Raw genomic sequence first — 21,432 nt, 5'->3', positions numbered from 1 at the left:
GATTGCAGCGACACTCCGGTTGTGTGTGATTTGCCTGAAGCGATGTGACAGCTCCTGGTCCTGGTGGATATTTGAAGCACGTGTAACTAGAGTGGGCAGTTCACATCTGACCTCATCTGCTCATAATTCTGTTTTTAGGTGGAAGGCTGCATGCTTGGAAGACTTCCTCTTTCTCTTTCGGAAGGGCATGACAAAGTCCATTTGATGTAAGTCCATTTAATTCTAGATTGGTGCCTTAATTTATTTAATTTATATCAGTGACCACACTTGCAACTCAAAGCACTCAGAGCTCAATTAGATTTCTGTACTGAAACAAAAACAAATGCTGTTAATTCATCCCCCCCCCCCCCCCCCAAAAAAAAAAAAAATCTGTACTTCATAAGAAGTATTGTACTTGAATAATACAGTTATAATATAATTAAAGGTAACATTAGCCAGTTACACTGATGGCCAAAAGTATTGGCACCCCTAAAATTCTGTCAGATAATGCTGAATTTCTCCCAGAAAATGATTGCAATTACAAATGCTGTAGTGGTAAAAACTCATTTATCTTGCTTGCAATGGAAAACACAAAAGAGAATGGGAAAAAATTAACACATTATCATTTTACACATAACTCCAAAAATGGGCTGGAGAAAAGTCTCTCTTTGGAAAAATTATGTGATGCTTCTCTAATTTGTGTAATCAACAGCACCTGTTACTTATCTATGGCACATAACAGGTGGTGGCAATAACTAAATCACACATGCAGCCAGTTGAAATGGATTAAAGTTGACTCTACTTCTGTCCTGTGTCCTTGTGTGTACCACATTGAGCATAGAGAAAAGAAAGTAGACCAAAAAACTGTCTGAGGACTTGAGAAACAAAATTGTGAGGAGGCATGGATAATCTCAAGGCTACAAGTCCATCTCCAAAGACCTGAATGTTCCTGTGTCTACCGTGCGCAGTGTCATCAATAACTGTAAAGCCCATAGCACTGTAGGTAACCTCCCTAAATGTGGACGGAAAAGAAAAATTGACAAGAGATTTTAACGAAAGATTGTGCGGATGGTGGATAAAGAACCTGGATTAACATCCACACAAGTTCAAGCTGTCCTGCAGTCCAAGGGTACAACAGCGTCAACCCATATTGTCCGTCAGCGTCTGAATAAAAGGGACCTTATGGTAGGATACCCAGGAAGACCCCACTTCTGACCCAGAGACATAAAAAAGCCAGGCTGGAGTTTGCCAAAACTTACCTAAGCGAGCCAAAAATGTTTTGGAAGAATGTTCTGTGGTCAGATGAGACATCAAAAGACATCAACATAGAGTTTACAGGGGGGGGAAAGCGAGGCTGTCAAAGAAAAGAACACGGTCCCCACAATTAAACACGGCGGAGGTCCCCTGATGTTTTGGGGTTGCTTTGTCACCTCTGGCACTGGACTGCTTGACCATGTGAATGGCATTATGAAGTCTGAAGACTACCAACAAATTTTGCAGCATAATGTAGGGCCCAGTGTGAAAAAGCTGGGTCTCCCTCAGAGGTCATGGGTTTCCCAGCAGGACAATGACCCAAAACACACTTCAAAAAGCACTGGTTTAAGAGAAAGCACTGGAGACTTCTAAAGTGGCCAGCATTGAGTCCGGACCTGAATTCCATAAAACACCTATGGAGAGATCTGAAAACTGCAGTTAGGAGAAGACACCCTTCAGATCTCAGAGACCTGGAGCAGTTGGCTAAAGAACAAAAGTCTAAATTTCCAGCAAAACATTGTAAGAACCTCACTGATGGATACCGGAAGCGGTTGTTCGGAGTTATAATTTCTAAAGGTTGTGCTAACAAGTATTAGGCTGAGCATGCCAATACTTATGTCTGGCCCATTTTTGGAGTTCCGTGTAAAATGATAATGATTTAATTTTTTTATCATTCTCTTTTGTGTTTTTTTCTTTGCAACCAAAATAGATGAATATATTACTACCAAAGCATTTGTAATTACAATCATTTTCTGGGAGCAATTGAGCATTGACAGAATTGCATGGGTGCTAATACTTTTGGCCACCAGTGTATATTGTTCTCCACAGATGATAAACTACAACAGTAAATATTGTTATATCATTTGTCTACATATGGATAGAATGTTTACTTTAAAACCTCACTGATCAATAGATACAAATATTTTCCATCACAAAAGAAGCTTGTCTGGAATAACATTTCAAAAATATTTTAAAATATTTTAGAGATCCAAATGCCTGAAGATGATAAAGAAGCACAAAGTTTCTTTATTATGTAGAATTCTTCACGAACTGGTAGCTTGTTGCTACCATGCAATGCTCGTCTCTCAATTTTTCTGCTCGTAAGTCAAAGCACAGATAAAATTGCCAAATGACAGTTAGTCCTTAAAAAATATGCCAGATCCCTCTTATCACAAGGCTCCACTGTAGATAATACAGATTCAAGTAAAATTACATTGTGTACCGTTTTTGTTTTCATATACTATAATAAAACAAACAAACAAACAAAAATTAAATGACAGATCTCATTTTTCTCACACAACTGTATATTTCCTTATTCATCAAAAGTGGTGGCATCAGTTTTATTTGTATTTATCATTCATGACAGGCAAATTCAAATGATTGTCACATGTTGTGATAACATTACTCTGATAGCTTTATTGGTACCAAAACATGAACAAGAAATCTAAATCTTAACAGTGCATAGTAAGAAAAAAATTCAGTAAAGTGACTCACTTCACGTAAACACTGTAAATAAAGAAAATGTGGTTTCACAAACAAATTGTGAACAATGGGTGTTTGACCAGACAATAAAAAAGCAAATACTGTACTATTCTGTACTATTTTAATCCTAAAAGTGGCCTTTTATCACTACAGAGCACCGTAAAACCACAAACCATGTGTTCACAAGTGGTATTTCCCTTTAAAAACAATACAAACAAACAAACAAACAAACAAAAAAACACAGCAACACACAATTCACACACAAAGTAAAATGAAATATTTGGAAAATTACGTACAGTAAATAAAAAATCTATACATTTAATCAACCATTTGTAGATATACCCATTTGTTGTTTACTGTATGTTTATGAAGGGCAACAAGTTTTTCCTTGAATTGTTGAATTAAATGACATCAGTCATGCACTTCTGCTTCAAATAATAATCAATACATGCATTTGTCTGTGGTCCTGTGCTGTATTTGATATTACTGAAGATCACTATGATTCCTACGTCACCCAATTTTGACACAAATGTGCACAAACACGAACATGCGTGTGCAATTGGTCCTGGGCATATAAATAAATGTATACAACGTCTTAGTGTAAAGTAAAAGCTGATCCATAAAAAAAGGTACATTTTAGATGTTAAAAAAATAAAATGTTTAATCTTAACCAGTTGTGGATTTACTTCTTATTTTGTATTCCACAAGATCTCTCTGAGTGGGTAATACTGCCAAATAAACAAAAAGGCCACAAACGTCTGACTGTACATGTGTGTGTGTGTGTGTGTGTGTGTGTGTGTGTGCGTATGTGTCTGTTTGAAGCCACATAATGGCCAAAGTCACATGGAATGGAAGGAACCAACGTGATAAAGCTTGATAATAAACCTTGGAAAGCCATTAGGTGGACCAGAACACAGCAGACGTCTAAAAAAAATAGACAACTCAAGTGAGGCGTTGAATAATATTGAGAAGCTAAAAAAAATATATGGTCACATGACTACAAAAATGCCCTTGGTGAAATTGGCCCCTCCATCAGACGCAAATTTACAATATATAAAAATGATGTCAATGAGGACAGCAAGTGTACCTTGTCCAGGAATCGAGACTTAAACCTCTGTTGATTTTCCTTTGGGCATATCTCCCTGTAATGCAATGCAAAAAACACGTTTGTAACAAGGGGAAAAAAGGTTTTTAGAGTTGTGCACCCTGTTCATGTACCTGAACATTAGCCAGGTGTGGAGGCTTGGCATCAACGGCTATGTTCTTCCTGTTGACTGCTGGTGAGCTGTTCACTTGACACAGTGTTAAGCGGGCTATGGGACTGTGAGAGCCCAGCGAAGATGAGGAGTCCACGACCTCCCCACCCAGTGCTGATAGACAACTGAGCCCGGAGTCGCTGAAGAACACATTGGTGTTCTCCTCAGATGAATCTGTGGCATCTGCCAAATCTGAAGAAACAATTCAAGTCACAAGCTTAAGGTTGGAAAATCAACGTTGAAAAGTCTAATGTGCATGTCAGACACACTTAGCGTACGAAGATCTGTTTTCCAGCCTTCACAGTCGTGGTGAAGTAGAGAGTGGCGAGCGTTGACTTCATTGTCCAGTACGCTGTCAGGGATAGGGCCGGCTGAAGTGTGTCCAGCATAGCCGGCGAGTGAGAGCGAACCACGGCCTGACGATGAAGACGACCGGCTGAGAGTAGTGGAGGTGGACCCCAAGGAGTCCGGTCGGGCCACTTCTAGAGTCCTGCGTGAACAACACGCCACAGGGACTGACGACACACAGGCATAGTCATCAATGACACCAAAAGGAATTCAGTAACACAACCTTAAAGGGACCAGTATTGGTAATATCCGCGTTAGAGTATAATAGTGTTTCTTATAGGGCTGTCAAACGTTTAAAAATTTTAATCGAGTTAATCACAGCTGCAAAATTAATTAATCATAATTAATTGCAATTCAAACCATCTCTAAAATATGCCATGTTTTTTCTGTAAATTATTGTTGGAATGGAAAGATAAGACAAGATGGATGTATACATTCAACATACTGTACATAAGTACTGTATTTTTTTATTATAACAATAAATCCACAAGATAGCATTAACATTATTAACATTCTTTCTGTTAAAGGGATCCACGGATAGAAAGACTTGTAGTTCTTAAAAGATAAATGTTAGTACATAGTAAGTTATAGTACAAGTTATAGTAATTTTATATTAAAACCCCTCTTAATGTTTTCGTTTTAATAAAATCTGTAAAATTTTCAATCAAAAAAATAAATGAGTAGCTTGCCATTGTTGACGACATTGTTCTTCCACAGTGTCTTAAACTACATAAGCTAATGATTGAAATACACCACACGGTGTCAATGGCGAGTTTTAAATTACTTAGGCTACGTTCATACAGCAGGTCTTAATGCACGAATCCGATTTTTTCGTGTTTTTCCATACTGGAGTGAGGCATTAACTTGACGGTCTGAATGGGACAAGTCGCATAGAAGTGGACCATTTCAAATCTGATCTGGGTCACTTTCGTATGTGGTTTAAATCCGATCTGGGCCACATTTTTCAAGAACGTCGCGGAGGTCTGAACTGGCAAGTCTCCCGAATCGGAATTCATGCAGCAATTACATCATCAAAGAGCGAGAGAGACAGCGCTACAGTAGCGGTGCAGCTGTCCGTTAGCGCCTAGCTTGCCTTAAACACTGCTTTTGGGGAAGGGTCGGGCTTGGCAACAGTCATTTAAAAAAAAAAAAAAATGGGTTGAGGATAAGCCTGAGAATGATCGGTTTTCTCTCTGCTCTATATGAGCAATATTTCAAGATTGCTGACACGGCCGAGAGTCGGGGCAAACTGCTCGTATGTGTGTGTGTGACATACACGGACTTTGTGCATGCTATTGATCCACAGAAACTTTGAATATAAGCCTAAACAGGGATTATTTATGTCTGTTATTTGTGTCCTCGTTTTGGAAATAAAAATATGATCGCCCTGGAATGACAGCTGACAGCCATCATGTGTAGTCATTTGTTTTCATGCTTCTGCGCATGCGGGTCTTCTTGCTCAGCATGTGTCGGACAGCAAATTAGAGCGCATGCGTAATACTTGAACGGTCTCAATGGACAAAGGCAGTCTGAACGGGCACCCCAAAAAAAAAATAGGTATGACAAAAAATCGGATTCGTGCATCAAGACTTGCAGTATGAACGTAGCCTTAGAAATCAAGTCAATGAGTGTGTTTTGTCCCTCGACTGATGCCGTAGTTCCCTGTTTACTGGTCCATTGTACTTCATGGTCATTTGAGTGCTGGCTTCACAACGTACGAGACCTCTGATCGTTTGTAAATTGCGACTAAATATTGCCAGCCAGTGTATTTTTTAGCTAAACGAGAGCTAAATGAAATGTTTAAATGGAGTTTGACCAAAGTCTGAGTAAGTTTTACCGTATTGGCCCGAATATAAGACGGCCCTGATTAAAAGACGACCCCCTCTTTTTCAAGACTCAAGTTTGAAAAAAGACTTTTTGAACACCAAATTAATTTTTATACAGAAAACAATTACAGTATATCCGAAACAAATGATTAGAACAATATACTTGAGAGAAAAAGCATGTTATTTTGCCTCATTCAAATCCTAATATCTGAACATTTAAATATGTGAACTAAAGTGCAATCACATTCGTAAATGAATGGCTTCTGGTTTTTGAATAGTAAATAAAGCAATCTATTATGATAAAACAACAAAATTGCAATAACTGCATTAACCCTCAAACTGAAGTCTAACTGTAACTGTAGTCATGAAACAAATCTGAATAAGGAAAAACATTGCAATAATATAATGCAAACTGGTTCAACTTGAGAGTGGAGCTGGGATCTGTCATGATAGAACTTCGCTTCAATGATATCTGGCGCCATCTAGCGTCGTGAATGGGGAGAGTAGCCGAGATCTGTCATGACAGAACATCGCTTCAATGATATCTGGCGCCATCTAGCGTCGTGAATGGGTATAATGTCTAGACCGCGAATATAAGACGACCCCCTCTTTTTCAGTCTTATTTCAATGCAAAAAACACCGTCTTATATTCGAGCCAATAGAGCCACGTGCTCGCTGTATGGTTCCGCCCACTTGTCCGTCATTTTGACTCTGTATTAGCATTGTTTTCAATTGATGGCGGAATTTAAAATGCATTTCATGGAAGACCCGGTGCTTTCTGATGCCGCAAACTCACTGGATCTGTTGCATAAAAGGCGTTATGAGGAAAAGCTTCGTTCTATACAGTCGCCAGATCCATATTTGATGCCCAAATCGATGTTTTTCGACCCACTGTCTTCGCCCTGTCTGCCTGACATCTGCTACGCAGATATTTACAATTATCTTGTCCACACGAAATCAGCCTATTCTCACGAAAATATGAAAAACTTCAAGAGCTTGGAGGCTTATAAATACTTCGTTGCTGGTTGGGTGAAACAGGTCCTCGTCCACGAAAATTCGGCAGGAATCTATCTTGTGCTTGGAAAGGTGAGTTACGAAATTTTCAATTCAAAATCTTTTGTTATTGCTAACATCCACTGTCAAGTCTAATGTATTTCATGTCGTTTGTCAATGGAGTTAAGGCTTTTAATGTTTATATGGTTTAGCGATAGCACTCTCACTACATACATACGTGTATGTTGTCGGCGATTAGCCTAGCAATGATCTTAATTGTGGTTATTTGTCAGCCCCGTAGACGAGGCCAGTTTCTTTCACTTGGTACCAGCTAAATATTATTCAAAAAATAACGATGGTGGAAGAAAGGGAAGTCACAAACATCTTGAATTTGAAACTATGTCGTACTACGTTGTATGTTGTCGGCGATTAGCCTCGCAATGATCTTAATTGTGGTTATTTGTCAGCCCCGTAGACGAGGCCAGTTTCTTTCACTTGGTACCAGCTAAATATTATTCAAAAAATAACGATGGTGGAAGAAAGGGAAGTCACAAACATCTTGAATTTGAAACTATGTCGTACTACGTCGTATGTTGTCGGCGATTAGCCTAGCAATGATCTTAATTGTGGTTGTCAGGCCAAAACCCTCTAAATATATATTAAATGCATCTTACCGGATATAAAATGACTACTGCATAGTCTGTGGTGATTTTTTGGTGTCCAGTTTTCACGTCGAATTGCAGCCGTCCATTTCGCTCTCCTCTTTGGATCCCTCGGAATACGGTAAAACTTCAAGTCTCTCCTTCCATCTTCTCTGTTAGTGCAACCAACAGCCACACACGCCTTCACCATTTTGATTATTAATGTTAAGGAGCAGAAAAACACGCCGTAAATAGGAGAAATGTACATAGCCATAACAGGTTAACACTATGTTTTGACGGACAAGTGGGCGGAACCATACAGCGAGCACGTGGTACGTGGGTAGGCTCTATACGGTATTTTGCATAGCTATTTTGATTGGGAATGCCAGTTCTCTTTGCATTGTTGTTTAACTGTGTGAGAATAGGGCCTCATTAATACATATTGAAGCACTTTTCTTTTGGTGAACATTTTTTTTTTTTTTGAGAGATAGGAATATTATTTTTGTTGCGCTTTCACTAAATGATACTTATGTTTGTTGTGAAGGAGTTGCCGAAGCTTATTCCAATAAACGGCGCGGTCCAATGAACACCTGTGTCCACTCGCCTTTCTCTGCCTCTTAGCTCTCAATGTGCAAAAAACGGTGTCATTGTAATCTGTTTCAGGTACTGCATAAGCAGGTCATTCCGCGCATGCGTTAAATGCGTCGAATATTTTAACGTAATTAATTTTTAAAAATTAATTACCGCCCGTTAACGCGATAAATTTGACAGCACTAGTTTCTTACAGTGTTATTTTTTTCAGTCGTGAGTAATCTAATTATTTTTCCAATCTTTGCAACGCCTTTACCGTTACTGATGATGTGAGAGGGTGCGTTACTACAATTTGGTTGAATGAAGCGCGAGTTGTCTGATTTTGTCACACATCAGCTGGCTGGGAGAGAGCAGAGCGGTAGGGGGGAGGAGAGAAAGCGGTGGTGATGCCGTTGCAAACGCGATGATGATTGGCTTGGAGGGCGGATTATACCCTGCTTCCTGGCACGCTCTGGGAAACACAACAAGACAGCGATAATGGCGATGGGCCAAGGAATTTCAAAGGTAGCGTTCTCAAACTTGCATTATTATTTAACATTGTTACATTATGGAATATTTAAGGATAGTGTTCTTCTTATTGTGCAGAAGGCCTAGCATACAGTTTCAGAGATTCTCACTGCTTAACAAAAAAGGTGCTGGGCAAAAAAAATCTGCGTGGATTTTTACTTAAACACCAGAACAAAGTGCAATTTTTTGGTCGGGGATATTTCATGCTTTTTATTGGTTATTTTTCATGTTAAATGTGTTCTTAATGCGAAATGAGCACTTTACATTATCCTTTTTGAAGTTGCGTTTGGTCAGCCAAAAATAGCAAAGAGGATGTGTCAAACCTCATGATTTGATTTCAATGGGTAAAGTTTCATCCAATCATCTCGAAGAAGTTGCAATAGCAACTAAATTCAGTATACTGTATTTATTGGTTTAGAGACGCGAACGCGTCATATCCTTGAGCCAGCATGCTTAGGTCTGAAGGGTTTAATGGTTAGTTTCATTTGTGTTTTCCTGACAGACTCATACATTTGATCCAAATAAATACCAAATGTTCTACCATACTGTAAATAGTGTTTTTATTCTTCAGTCAGTTAATGTACAGTATGTAAGCATATTTGATGTGAAAGATGTGATAGAATGTACCATGTAATAACGTGTAGAACATGCAAAGCAATGTCAGATTGCTGAATAACTAATTACTCTTACAATGAGGTAAGTGAGTTACTAACTACTTTGGGAGAAATAATTTATAACTATAACGAATTCCTTTTTTAAAGTAAGAGTAACAACACTGAAAGGGACAGACAACATGTTAATTGTGGAACATTGCTCTAAAAATTGAGGATAATGTTTAATCACCCAAAAACACCACTAGCACTCCCGAAGACCACTTCCGGTTGATAATGGCTTTTATTATGTTTTTCACACTTCCGAAAAATGAAGTTCAGAGTTTTTTCAATTTGCTAAAATTCTTCCCACTGGGATGCACAGGATAATGATGTTGTCTGTCCCTTTAAGATTTTTGTTCACAATTGGAAAAATCCTCTCAGTTGACTTAACAAGTTCGTGAAAGTCACTTAGACCGAACCTTGGCAGCATATCATCTGCACTGGCTTCCAGTCAAATTCCAGATCAAATATAAGTGATCCATCTCATCCACAAACATCAAACAACAAGGCCTCGCCACAAATACCTGACGGATCTCATCCATCATCACATTCCCTCACGGCACGTACATCCAACTGTTCTAAGTCTCCACTTTCAGACGAACTTTGGGGGTCAAAACTTTCAGTGTCAAAGATTGGGCATACACCAACGCTGGACACTTGATTGCTCGGGTTGAGTAACATAAAGGTGACTTTGCATGGAATTCCAAGGAGCAAGGTGTCTCACCGCTGCTTTTATGACATGCAAAGCTACTGAAGTAAGCCTAACTCAGAAAAGTTACTCATTGTCTTAAACTTATTACCATATTCAGGCTCATTTTGTGAAAGTTGACCAAAACCGCTAAACTGTGCCTATTTCTTGATTCAGTCCTGCCTGCCCTCCAAGTTCAAATCGATTGGGAATGAGTTAATTTTTGCAATACCCACTTGACATGAAATATCACTGTAAGTGACACACAGCTCGCAATGAGTTCGACTCCCCTGTTTAACCAATTTTCAATTTTATCGTTGAATGATCCTTGCTATTACAGGTGGGAACCTCTGGTTACCTCCCCATACAATTTGCAATGCAAGGCTCATGATAACGATTATCTCCCAATATGGTGATACAAGTTATCGATACATGGCTCATGAAATCAATCTACGATATTCTACGATAAAACTATTAAAGAGAAAAACAAGCTATTTATAAATAGAAAAATAACCTTTTTTTTTTGCACTGTTACATGCTGTCATAAACTTTTGTCATCCTCTCACACTATGAGAATATTTCAGTGCAACATTTCTTTAAATAAAAACAACCACACTATATTTTTGCAATATTCCTCTATACAAATGAGTGTTTTTAAACCATTGCCTGCCATTGACAACGATAGCCGTCCAGTTCACTCAAACTGGGAAGACTGGCTTTGAATTTTCATGTTTGAGTGCCGTTGAAAGTTCTGGATGAAATTTTATTTTGAGTGGGAGGGGCAAATTTGCTTCCTCCAAGTCCAAATCAATTGGACATCTAGTGCCACCAATGGCAGCAAATTAGTTTGTGGTGGCATAGGTAGTGGAAAAGTTAAGTTGGGTGGAAAATTTTGGTAGCATTCCTTCATTAAACAGTGACATATTTTTAAAACGATATATCAATTTTTCGCGGAAGCATATTGATAACCTATAGCGAGACAAGATATTGCGCTACTGAGTAATCGTTAAGTTACAAAATACATTATAATGAATACCTATTGTGGATTTAGTTCCTGCTTTTAAAATTCTTTCCACTGATATTTTCAGACAACCTTGTCCTGACCACAGTATATGTTCTGTATGCAGAATGTTGACTGCTCTTACTTCTGCCAGTCAGGATGCCACTGACGTCCCGGTCACAGATGGCGGCGTCACTAGGTTGAATATCCATGAATGTTTTGGGGCCTAGTCCCATGAACACTCTCTCCTGTAGCCTCAGTTCTGCATCATAACAACATAGACGACAGTCAGCAGACAGAGATAAAGACCGAAAAAAATAATACACAGTAGGCCTAGTAGTGTTGTACCGGTATCATTTTTTGCTCGAGATACCAATACCTGCTAGGTATAGGGCAGGAGTGGGCAATTAATTCCACAAACGGCCGCGGTGGGTGCGGGTTTTTGCTCTAAACCATTAAGAGGACACCTTTTCAACAATCTAATGTTTTACAAGTGCAATCAGTTGATTGCAATCAGGCGCTTCTTGCTTCTGCTAAAACCTAATTGGTTAAACTGTCTATGTTGCATCAGTTGAAACAAAGACCAGAAATCAGTGCGGCCCTCAAGGACCACTTTTCCCACCCTTGGTATATTGTGTGGTATCAGCCACAAAAAATACAAAATGTGTGTGTGTTTTTTTTTTTTAAATACTAAATTACTGCATACTTACTTGAATATGTTGAATTATTGATATAACAACTTAGTCCGACAATGCTGCAAAACCTTAATGAAACTGGGAAAAACAAAACAAACTTTGTGTGTTGACAGCCAATGCCATTATAACACAATTTAGCTTAGCTGATGTGCTAATCACTTTTGTTAGGGGACAACACAAGTTCAGTAGCCTACTTTTCACTGTTTTCCCTCCTTCTAATAAAGCTAACATCTGTATAGCTGCTCATATCAATGTCATTGTTCATACCGTTACAGTTGAAGTAAAGGCTCTAACATCGAAGATATGGCTTCTAAATGAGCAGAGTAAAAAATCTTCTCCTTGGCTCAAATCCACCACAGGACTTGACTATTTTCCTTCTTACAAAAAAAAGAAACCCTACTTTTTTTAACTGTCATTTTCTAACTTCTTCGTTTTCTTCTTTGGTGGTGTTTGAAATCGGCAGCCATCTTGGAAAGCGCGACAAGCCGTGCTCCATTGACGGCAGCATTGGAAACCCATTCTCCAAGTCCACATATTGAACAGCATGGGTGATTATTTCTTAGTACTCGCCGATACCGATATCTGCATTTTAGTATCGTATCAGAGCCCCTTCCGATACCAGTATCGGTATCGGTGCAACACTACTCCGTAATGTACCTGCATGGACATTCATTCAGATGGATACAAGTAAAGAGGGATAGATTGAAAGTGGAATTGATGGACATTTTATTCATAGTTTGTACAATCCAGTTGATACCTCGACTGTGAGTTGCTTGATCCCAGAGAATTTTCTCTAGGTCAGAGGTCCAGGATTTCTTCACCTCCATGCTGCTGGCCTTCAGAATGTAGGTGTCCTCGCTCTTCCTCCTGCGGAACCAGATCTCAAAGCTCAGGCCGCTCACGCCTGTGTCATGGGTCATGCCAATGTCACTGGTCTGGCCGAAGAAAGACACATTAGTGTACAGTATTTGTATGATCTAAAAGGACTAAACCTTGGGCCGAGGGTGTCCAAACCTTAAAGGACTGTTTGTAGACATAAATTTCATTTCCAACGTCTGTCTTCTTGGTCTTGCTGAAGAGAATGAGATGCTTAAAGAGGAAGATGCGGCGGAGACATCTCTTCTTCCGAAAGAAAACGGTGAATTCATCTTGTCGAATGAGCTGACCTTGCTCCTTTAGGTTTACCTGTCATGAAAGACGAGATGAATGGTCACAAAGGAGCGATTTAATACATTTAAATAGGGTGCGATCAATTGCATTCTGTATCATAATACAGTCAAAAGTACGATACTACTTAACACACTCTTACTTTAAAATATATTGCCATATGAACAAAATGATAACTTGTAATAAATCTTTGGCTGCCATTGACGGCGATACACTGCTGGCCAAAAGTATTGGCACCCCTGCAATTCTGTCAGATAATGCTCAATTTCTCCCAGAAAATGATTGCAATTACAAATGCTTTGGTAGTAATATCTTCATTTAATTTGCTTGCAATGAAAAAACACAAAAGAGAATGAAAAAAAACCCATTATCATTTTACGCAAAACTCCAAAAATGAGCCGGACAAAAGTATTGGCACCCTTAGCCTAGTACTTGGTAGCACAACCTTTAGACAAAATAACTGCGAACAACCGCTTCCGGTATCCATCAATGAGACTCTTATAACGCTCTGCTGGAATTTTAGACCATTCTTTGACCAATTGCTCCAGGTCTCTGAGATTTGAAACTGCCATTTTCAGATCTCTCCACACGTGTTCTATGGGATTCTGGTCTGGACTCATTGCTGGCCACTTTAAAAGTCTCCAGTGCTTTCTCTCAAACCATTTTCTAGTGCTTTTTGAAGTGTGTGTTGGGTCATTGTCCTGCTGGAAGACCCATGACCTCTGAGGGAGACCCAGCTTTCTCACACTGGGCCCTACATTATGCTGCAGAATTTGTTGGTAGTTTTCAGACTTTATAATGCTATGCACACGGTCAAGCAGTCCAGTGCCAGAGGTAGCATAGCAACACCAAAACATCAGGGAACCTCCGCGAGGGTTGACTGTGGGGACTGTGTTCTTTTCTTTGAAGGCCTCGTTTTTTTTTCTGTAAACTTTATGTTGATGCCTTTTCCCAAAAAGCTCCACTTTTGTCTCATCTGACCAGAGAACATTCTTCCAAAACGTTTTTGGCTTTCTCAGTTAGGTTTTGGCAAACTGTCTTTTTTATGTCTCTGGGTCAGAAGTGGGGTCTTCCTGGGTATCCTACCATAGAGTCCCTCTTCATTCAGACGCCGATGGATAGTACGGGTTGACACTGTTGTACCCTTGGACTGCAGGACAGCTTGAACTTGTTTGGATGTTAATCCAGGTTCTTTCTCCATCAGCCACACAATCTTTCGTTGAAATCTCTTGTCAATTTTTCTCTTCAGTCCACATCAAGGGAGGTTAGCCACAGTGCCATGGGCTTTACACTTATTGATGACACTGCGCACGGTAAACACAGGAACATTCAGGTCTTTGGAGATGGACTTGTAGCCTAGAGATTGCCCATGCTTCCTCAAAATTTTGCTTCTCAAGTCCTCAGACAGTTATTTGGTCTTCTTTTCTCCATGCTCAGTGTGGTACACACAAGGACACAGGACAGAGGTTGAGACAACTTTAATCCATTTTAACTGGCTGCAAGTGTGATTTAGTTATTGCCATCACCTGTTATGTGCCACAGGTAATTAACAGGTGCTGTTAACTATCCAAATTAGAGAAGCATCACATGATTTTTCAAAGGGTGCCAATACTTTTGTCTGGCCCATTTTTGGAGTTTTGTGTAAAATGATAATGATTTTTTTTTTCCCATTCTGGAGTTTTGTGTAAAATGATAATGATTTTTTTCCCCCATTCTCTTTTGTGTTGTTTCATTGCAAGCAAAAAAAAAGAAGATATTACTACCAAAGCATTTGTAATTGCAATCATTTTCTGAGAGAAATTGAGCATTATCTGACAGAATTAGTTTGTGGGAAAAATATATTATTAGAATATATTTCCTAATAATATTATGTTATTTTCTTTGTTGCACATTTTAGGACTGGGAAGAGTTCTGCCACAGTAATAAGGAGATCATTGTATCTCAATTTAGCGTCTTACATCGCAATTCTGGATGGCATCCATGGTGAGCAGGTCGTTGCCGTGACGCATCTGAAAGCGAACCAGGTCAGCAGCAGCCCTGATGTCGGCCCGGTCCTTTTCAGGATTGTTGGCACCCAGGATGTCATCGGGAATATCTTGTGCCCAGTGTGATGAAGTCAGAGCCATCGTGTCCTGCAGAAGGAGGCTGTATTTGCTGATCCTTTGGATGGGTCTCAGCAGATAGGAGGACAGGTCCATCATGTCCCCGAGCTCCTGCTGCTTTCTCTGGAAAGATGGAGGAAAACTTAGGGATGGAAGGACTCTGGCAGAACCTTAACGCCACCAGAACTGCTTCAATAAAGAATATTTTTCTTTTTACATGATTTTACGGAAAGTCCCCGAGGGATTTCATAGCTTTTCTGTCATACCTTTAGAAACCTAAAAAAAGCGTGTGTTGTAACTATGTCATTAAAAAAAAAACACATACTGTACATTGTGTGGTAGCACTCATGTCCATCATCACAAAGACAAGAGACAGAGATGATGAGTCAAATGATCTGGTTTCAGATGTTTCATGTTTGTGTTTTTGTGGCTTTCTCTTCATGTGTTCTACCCACAAAATAGAGGAACTTCACCATGTATTTACAACGAAAAAACCGCTCTATGCACAGTGTTGGTAACCCTTTGTGAAAGACAAACTCAATGGTTACAATAAATCACACATCTTCAGTAAAATAAAAGAAAATTTAGTAACAATTTAATAAAAATCAAATCAAACTTGCATTTGAAAAGGGGCTCATTTATTTAAAATTAATAAATTACAGTAAAAGAAAAATTGAGACAAGTCTGGAAAAATACTGTAGTACGAACTTTCAATCGCACTCCCAGTCAAAATGGATTGGATGTGTAGCGCTATCAATGGCGGCGAATGAGTTCACAAGGAAGTGACCTGAAAATGCCCCAAAATTAATAGCAAGCGACCCAGGAGAGAGCAAAGCATCTCCACACAAAATTGCGTTTTGCAAAATTGCATTTTCCAGTTGCAGTATTATTTTAAACATATTTTTATGGCTGCGGCATTTGTCATCATCAGAAGGTAAACTATATGTGTACTGTATTTCATATATTTTGATGAAGACGTTGAGGACCTTGAAGATGTCATGGCGACGATGCAGTAGCAGGGAGTCTGACTGAGGTTTATTCTTGCTGTAGAGTGAATAAAGGCCAAAACTGTCTCTCTGTGGAGATAGAAAAAAAAAAAAAATAGGTCAGTTAATCCTCATTTTATGTGCTTTTGAAGAACTACACAGTGGTGGAGGAACACGTGTTTTTAAATATTGACGATTTCTGTAATACAAATTTGCCTACCAAAATAGTTAACATCAAATGAAAAGTGTACTCTTATTACAGTGTAATTAAACGAAGCGTGATTAATAAAATCACAGTCTTCAGTTAAGCTGGTACTTCTCAAATAGTGGGGCGTGCGCACTTAGGGGGGCACAGAGCGATGCTGGAGGCGGCGCATGTAACCTCTGGGAAAATACTTTTTTGCAGTACTAGAATAAAGTGTAATTGCACATCCACTCAGTGGGTGGTAGTGGGACTCTCATTTTCAGAGCACTGTAAATATGAAGAGCTAAGATGAGGAAACATGACGGAACGTATGTAGTATTTGGCTTTGACTTTTAATACAGTGGGAGACGAGGAAAGGCCAGTCTGTTTACTGTGTCTAAAAATGTTTGCAGCAGAAATCAATTAAGACGTCACTTAAAGACATTAGACACTAATCACATTGATAAGCCGCTCGATTATTATTACTTTTTTTTCAGCAAAAACGTGCCGAATATTGCCAGTATTGCATCTGTAAACCAGCGAGCACTTTTGGCATCACACAAGGTAGCATACCAAGTTGCTCAGTGCAAAATAACCCCACACCATAGCAAAGGAGCTGATACTGCCTGCAGCAAAAATAAAAACTGTCCCTCTTTCCAATGACACTATTTTGTTTTATTATTGTTTTTCAGTCAAATTGTTTGGTATATTGTACTTTGAGTTAATGTTGTGAATGAATTGGAATTTGTTATCATTTATTAATTTTATCAAATTTTATTTTTCTGTATCAAATGGTCAAAAAATGTACCTTGAGTCGAAGGGCGTAGGTTTGCATAGGGACAGTAGGGACATAACACTAACAACTATTCAGGATGCTCAAATTGTCCCCACCAATTTTTAAGCAACTTTATTTGAATTATATAATGACTATAATTAATGATAATTATTAATGATAATAATTTATAGTGTCTTCCCATATGTTGTAAGAATAGAATTGACCCTTCCATTATTAAGTGAATTACTGTATTGCCATTATCTCCAGACTTACATTTATCCTACTTGCTCAATGTGCCGGTCCATTTTTTCCCCTCAAACACACGTTTGATTGGCTGATGACTAGAACAAACAAGCACGCACACTCACACAACCCCGACAGAAATTCATGTCAACATGCTGCCTCCTCCACCCCTTTCAAAGACATCAATGTTGTGGAGGTGGGGAACACGCCACTGATTTTAAGGCTGAAAGTCCAACCTGCATCACAGTTAGCATAACATTAAACTGTGTGAACTTGCTAACCTGCAAAGCTCGAGTAGGAAGCAGATTAGAGATAAGTGTCCTCCTGTACTGTATGTGTTTTCTCCGATTAACATTTAGTCAACTGTGCATTTATTCATTAATTAAAATATATTGATTTATTTTCTCCATTATTAATTGAAAAATAATTTTATTTGCAGCCAATGCAGACATTTTCTTTATTAAAAAAAAAAAACACACACACACAAAAACACAATCACTTTCCTTGAACACAAATTTCCTTGATATGAAGAAGGTGGGATTTCCCTCATGAAAATAAATTTAACTTTTTTCATTTTTACGTTGGCAACACATAGCATATTTTCGAGAAATGTAGCCCTGACCCCCATTCACCCAATCTGTTTGGTCTTATTAATGTCCCGTCCCCAGCAAAAAGTGTATATGCAGGTTATGCTGTTATAGCGTCCCTACCAATGTTGAGAACAAATCTACGCCCTTGCTAGAGTCCATTCTATGACTAAACTTTCTATGAGTAGACTGATGTGCTTTGAGTCTTTTCTTTTACAAACAAAACAATGTTAATAAAGTTATACTTTATTCTAATTTAATCTATATTTTTTCTTTAATATTAAAAAGGACACACTGTTATGCAGAGGTGTACTTATAATAATAATAATTTTATATACAAATGATACTATTTACAGTGGCGGCAAAGAGTTGTGGGGGGCGTGAAACGTTTACGCCTTCCTGAATGGAGGTGTAACAGAAAATAAGAAGCACTGAATTAAGCTAGCATGCTTAAAAATACGCAGGCTACTGACATACATGTCTGAGAAAACAACGGGCCACCATAGCGGGATCACCATGGCAGGCCTCCAACTCAGGCAGGAAGTAGTGGCTGTGAAAATCATGAAGCTTTTGCAGGTTCCCAAAGATGATGGAACGCTTGCCCCTGAGGTCCTGTGGTATGTCTGATCTGTCCAGCAGGGGAAGGTAGTGAGTCAGGATATAGTTTAGCGAGCGGACGTATTCCCGTTCAGTGAGTAGAAGCTCCTCCAGGACACGATGCAACCTCCTGGGAACAGCAGAAAATATTTCAAGTCATTTTCTAAACTTATAGGCTCCTTTATAACTACTGGAAAAACTCTAAAAACAGTTCTGAAAGTTAATATACAAGTAATCATAGCATAATGTATTACAGTACAATGTTTGTTTTGTGTACTAAAGACAAACGCATATTGAATATTACTTCATAACTTCCCTTTGGACTAATTGTGGGTATGCTTTCGATTTCGCACCTGGTGTTAACATGTTCCTTGAAAAAATTAACAAAAAATTCATTTCCAATGGTAACGACAATAAGATTTTTCAGTTTAAAAATGTAACTCATCAAGGGCGTAGGTTTGGTCTCAACATTGGTAGGGACGCGATAACAGCATAACCTGCATGTACACTTTTTGCTGGGGATGGGACATTAATAAGACCAAAGAGATTGGGTATATTTCTCAAATACAGCTGGTTCCTACGTAAAAATGAAAAAAAGTTACAATTAAATTATTTTCATGGGGGAAAGTCATTTTTCAAAGGAAATTTACAGTGGTTGTGTGTTTTTTGGGGGGCGTGGGGGTTAAAAAATGTGCACTGGCTGCAAATAAAATTTTTTTTTTTAATGATAAGAGATAGACAATACATTTTAATGAGGGAATAAATGCACAAAATGCACAGTTGGATTAACGATAACAGTAGAAAAAGTACAGGAAGACACGTCTCTAAGCAGCTTTCTGCATGAATTTTACAGGTTAGCAAGTTCACAAAGTTTAATGTTATGCTAACTCTGATGCAGGTGGGACTTTCGGTTGCAAAATTAGTGGTGTGTTCCCAACCTTTACTACATAGACATCTTTTTACATTACTTAAAGTTTCTGCTGCTGGCCGGAAAAAAAACTTTTAATATCCCTCCTCTTCAAAGGAGGCGGAGGAGGCGGCATGTCGACCTGTATTTCTGTCGGGATTGTGTGAATGTATGGGTTCTAGTCATCAGCCAATCAAACGTGTGTTTGAAGGGGGGGGGGGCACATTCAGCAAGTGAAAAGAGGTAAATTTAAATCTGAACACAATGTAGGGTCAATTCTATCCTTACAATTTATGGGAAGACAATCTAAATTACCTATATAACTGAACTCATTATATAATGCAAATAAGGTTGCTTAAAAGTTGGTTGGGACAATTTGACCATCCCTAAAAGTTGGTGGTGTTATGGCCCTACCGTCCCTATTAAGAGTGTGACAATATCTCGATACAGCGATATATCGCGATATTTTGCAACCCGATTGGTTATCGATATGCTCCCGCCAAGTATCGATACTTTTATTTAACATATTGGCCATACAATGGAGTATGGATGCTGTAAACTCCTCAGTGTTTGTTGAGCAATTCCTTGGCGGTCCACTAGGGGCGCTCGGGAGTGGCGGTGAAGGTAAAGTACGCACAAGTCGTCTAGAGAAGAAGAGAGAAGGCTCCAAGTGGGTTGAAAAAATAAAAAAGCTTCGTGAGAATGGTGGAGGAAAAAATGAGAAAATATTGCTACAAATCATACATGGGGACACACTTCAGATTTTACACCAACCAGAAAGGAAGTAAGGTGAACAAGGACTTTGCTGTATGCAAGAACTGTCTAACAAAAATAAGGTCCACTGGGAGCTGATGACGAGTTGCACACCGGATTTCCCCAAGAGAGTCTGGCTGCAGCCTCTCGATTTCTTCACTGCTTTGCTTTCATCACTTGAGGTAAGAAAGTTTTGCAATGCAATTGATTTTTAATTTTCATGTATTATTTTGATGACATTTGGTGTTGAATGATATAAAATAAACTAGGACCCTAAACTGGATGAAAATAAATATTGAGCAAGCCCACATGAATTTACTGATTTATTTGATATTATTTGAGAACCACTTTCTATCTAGTTTACTACACAAACTCCTATTACTGCCATTTTGATACAATAAGTTACAAAAATGGTTAGAATAGCTTCCAAAATATATAAAGTGATGTGCTTGATAATTAATGTAGCCTACATATTAAAAATAGGTAATTATTGCATTTTTAATTTCTATAGATTCAATTCATATGTTTTGTAATTCACTCAATATTTCCAACACAAAAAATATATATATCTGGATTCCAACTCAAAAGCTATTAAGTTGCTAATATTTTTTGTTTTATTTTGTCATTTTTAAGGTGAGGAAGAATGTGACTGACCAAGTCTGACATCTCAAATGTTGAAGCAGACAGTGGAAATGCTCAAACCAACGATTTTGGCAACAAAGGTCATATACGAAGAAAAGACCCACCAATTTTATCATTGCCCCTCTCCGAGCTCAACTGCTGACTGACACCTACAGCACTGATTTTTTTTTTTTTTTTTTAAGATTTAAAACTTAAAGGAAATTAAGGGTGCCATTCATCATAATCCAGTGTTTCCCACAGGATTTTAGGAGACTGTGGTGGGAGGGTCTCTGACCATAGGATTTTTTGAAACTGTGGTGGTGGGCTGCATCGGAGTCGGACAACCACACCATGTCGTGCCACGGCGAATTTTTTTTTTTTCTTTTCATTATTTTTTCCCCCCAAGAAGAACCATAACAAAGATATATTTGAAATCTTTCATTAGCTAAGCTAATGTTATAGCTCTCAGCTACGGTACATGTATGTAAAATATGTTGCTGATTACAGCTACGTTACCCTATGTAATAATGCGACTTTTTTTCTCGTAGCAATAGTACGACTTACATCTCGTAGTGACTCAGGGTTGGCAACCCAAAC

At 38.7% G+C, this 21,432-nt stretch overlaps 1 protein-coding gene across 6 annotated transcripts in view; it reads right to left on the bottom strand.

Moving 5' to 3' along the window:
- Positions 1-2,294: 2,294 nt before the first annotated feature.
- Positions 2,295-21,432, bottom strand: part of LOC130904318 (uncharacterized) — an 84,794-nt gene continuing 65,656 nt past the window's right edge. For 3 of the 6 annotated variants that reach the window (XM_057817032.1, XM_057817024.1, XM_057817015.1), the window contains 10 exons: positions 18,435-18,684; positions 16,169-16,258; positions 15,039-15,305; positions 12,928-13,098; positions 12,671-12,848; positions 11,364-11,480; positions 4,241-4,486; positions 3,934-4,163; positions 3,803-3,857; positions 2,295-3,639 (listed from right to left, as the gene is read on the bottom strand). In XM_057817032.1, the coding sequence (XP_057673015.1) occupies positions 3,822-3,857; positions 3,934-4,163; positions 4,241-4,486; positions 11,364-11,480; positions 12,671-12,848; positions 12,928-13,098; positions 15,039-15,305; positions 16,169-16,258; positions 18,435-18,684 (1,585 nt within the window). In that variant the 3' untranslated portion in view covers positions 2,295-3,639; positions 3,803-3,821. Of the gene's footprint in view, positions 3,640-3,802; positions 3,858-3,933; positions 4,164-4,240; positions 4,487-7,812; positions 7,982-11,363; positions 11,481-12,670; positions 12,849-12,927; positions 13,099-15,038; positions 15,306-16,168; positions 16,259-18,434; positions 18,685-21,432 lie in introns of those variants that run through there. The other 3 variants (XM_057817040.1, XR_009060837.1, XM_057817051.1) reach the window with 3 other exon arrangements.

This window comes from Corythoichthys intestinalis, chromosome 2, assembly GCF_030265065.1.
Source record: "Corythoichthys intestinalis isolate RoL2023-P3 chromosome 2, ASM3026506v1, whole genome shotgun sequence".
Lineage (NCBI taxonomy): Eukaryota > Metazoa > Chordata > Actinopteri > Syngnathiformes > Syngnathidae > Corythoichthys > Corythoichthys intestinalis.
The sequence above is the reverse complement of the archived record's forward strand: the minus strand, read 5'-3'. Positions and strand labels throughout refer to the sequence as shown.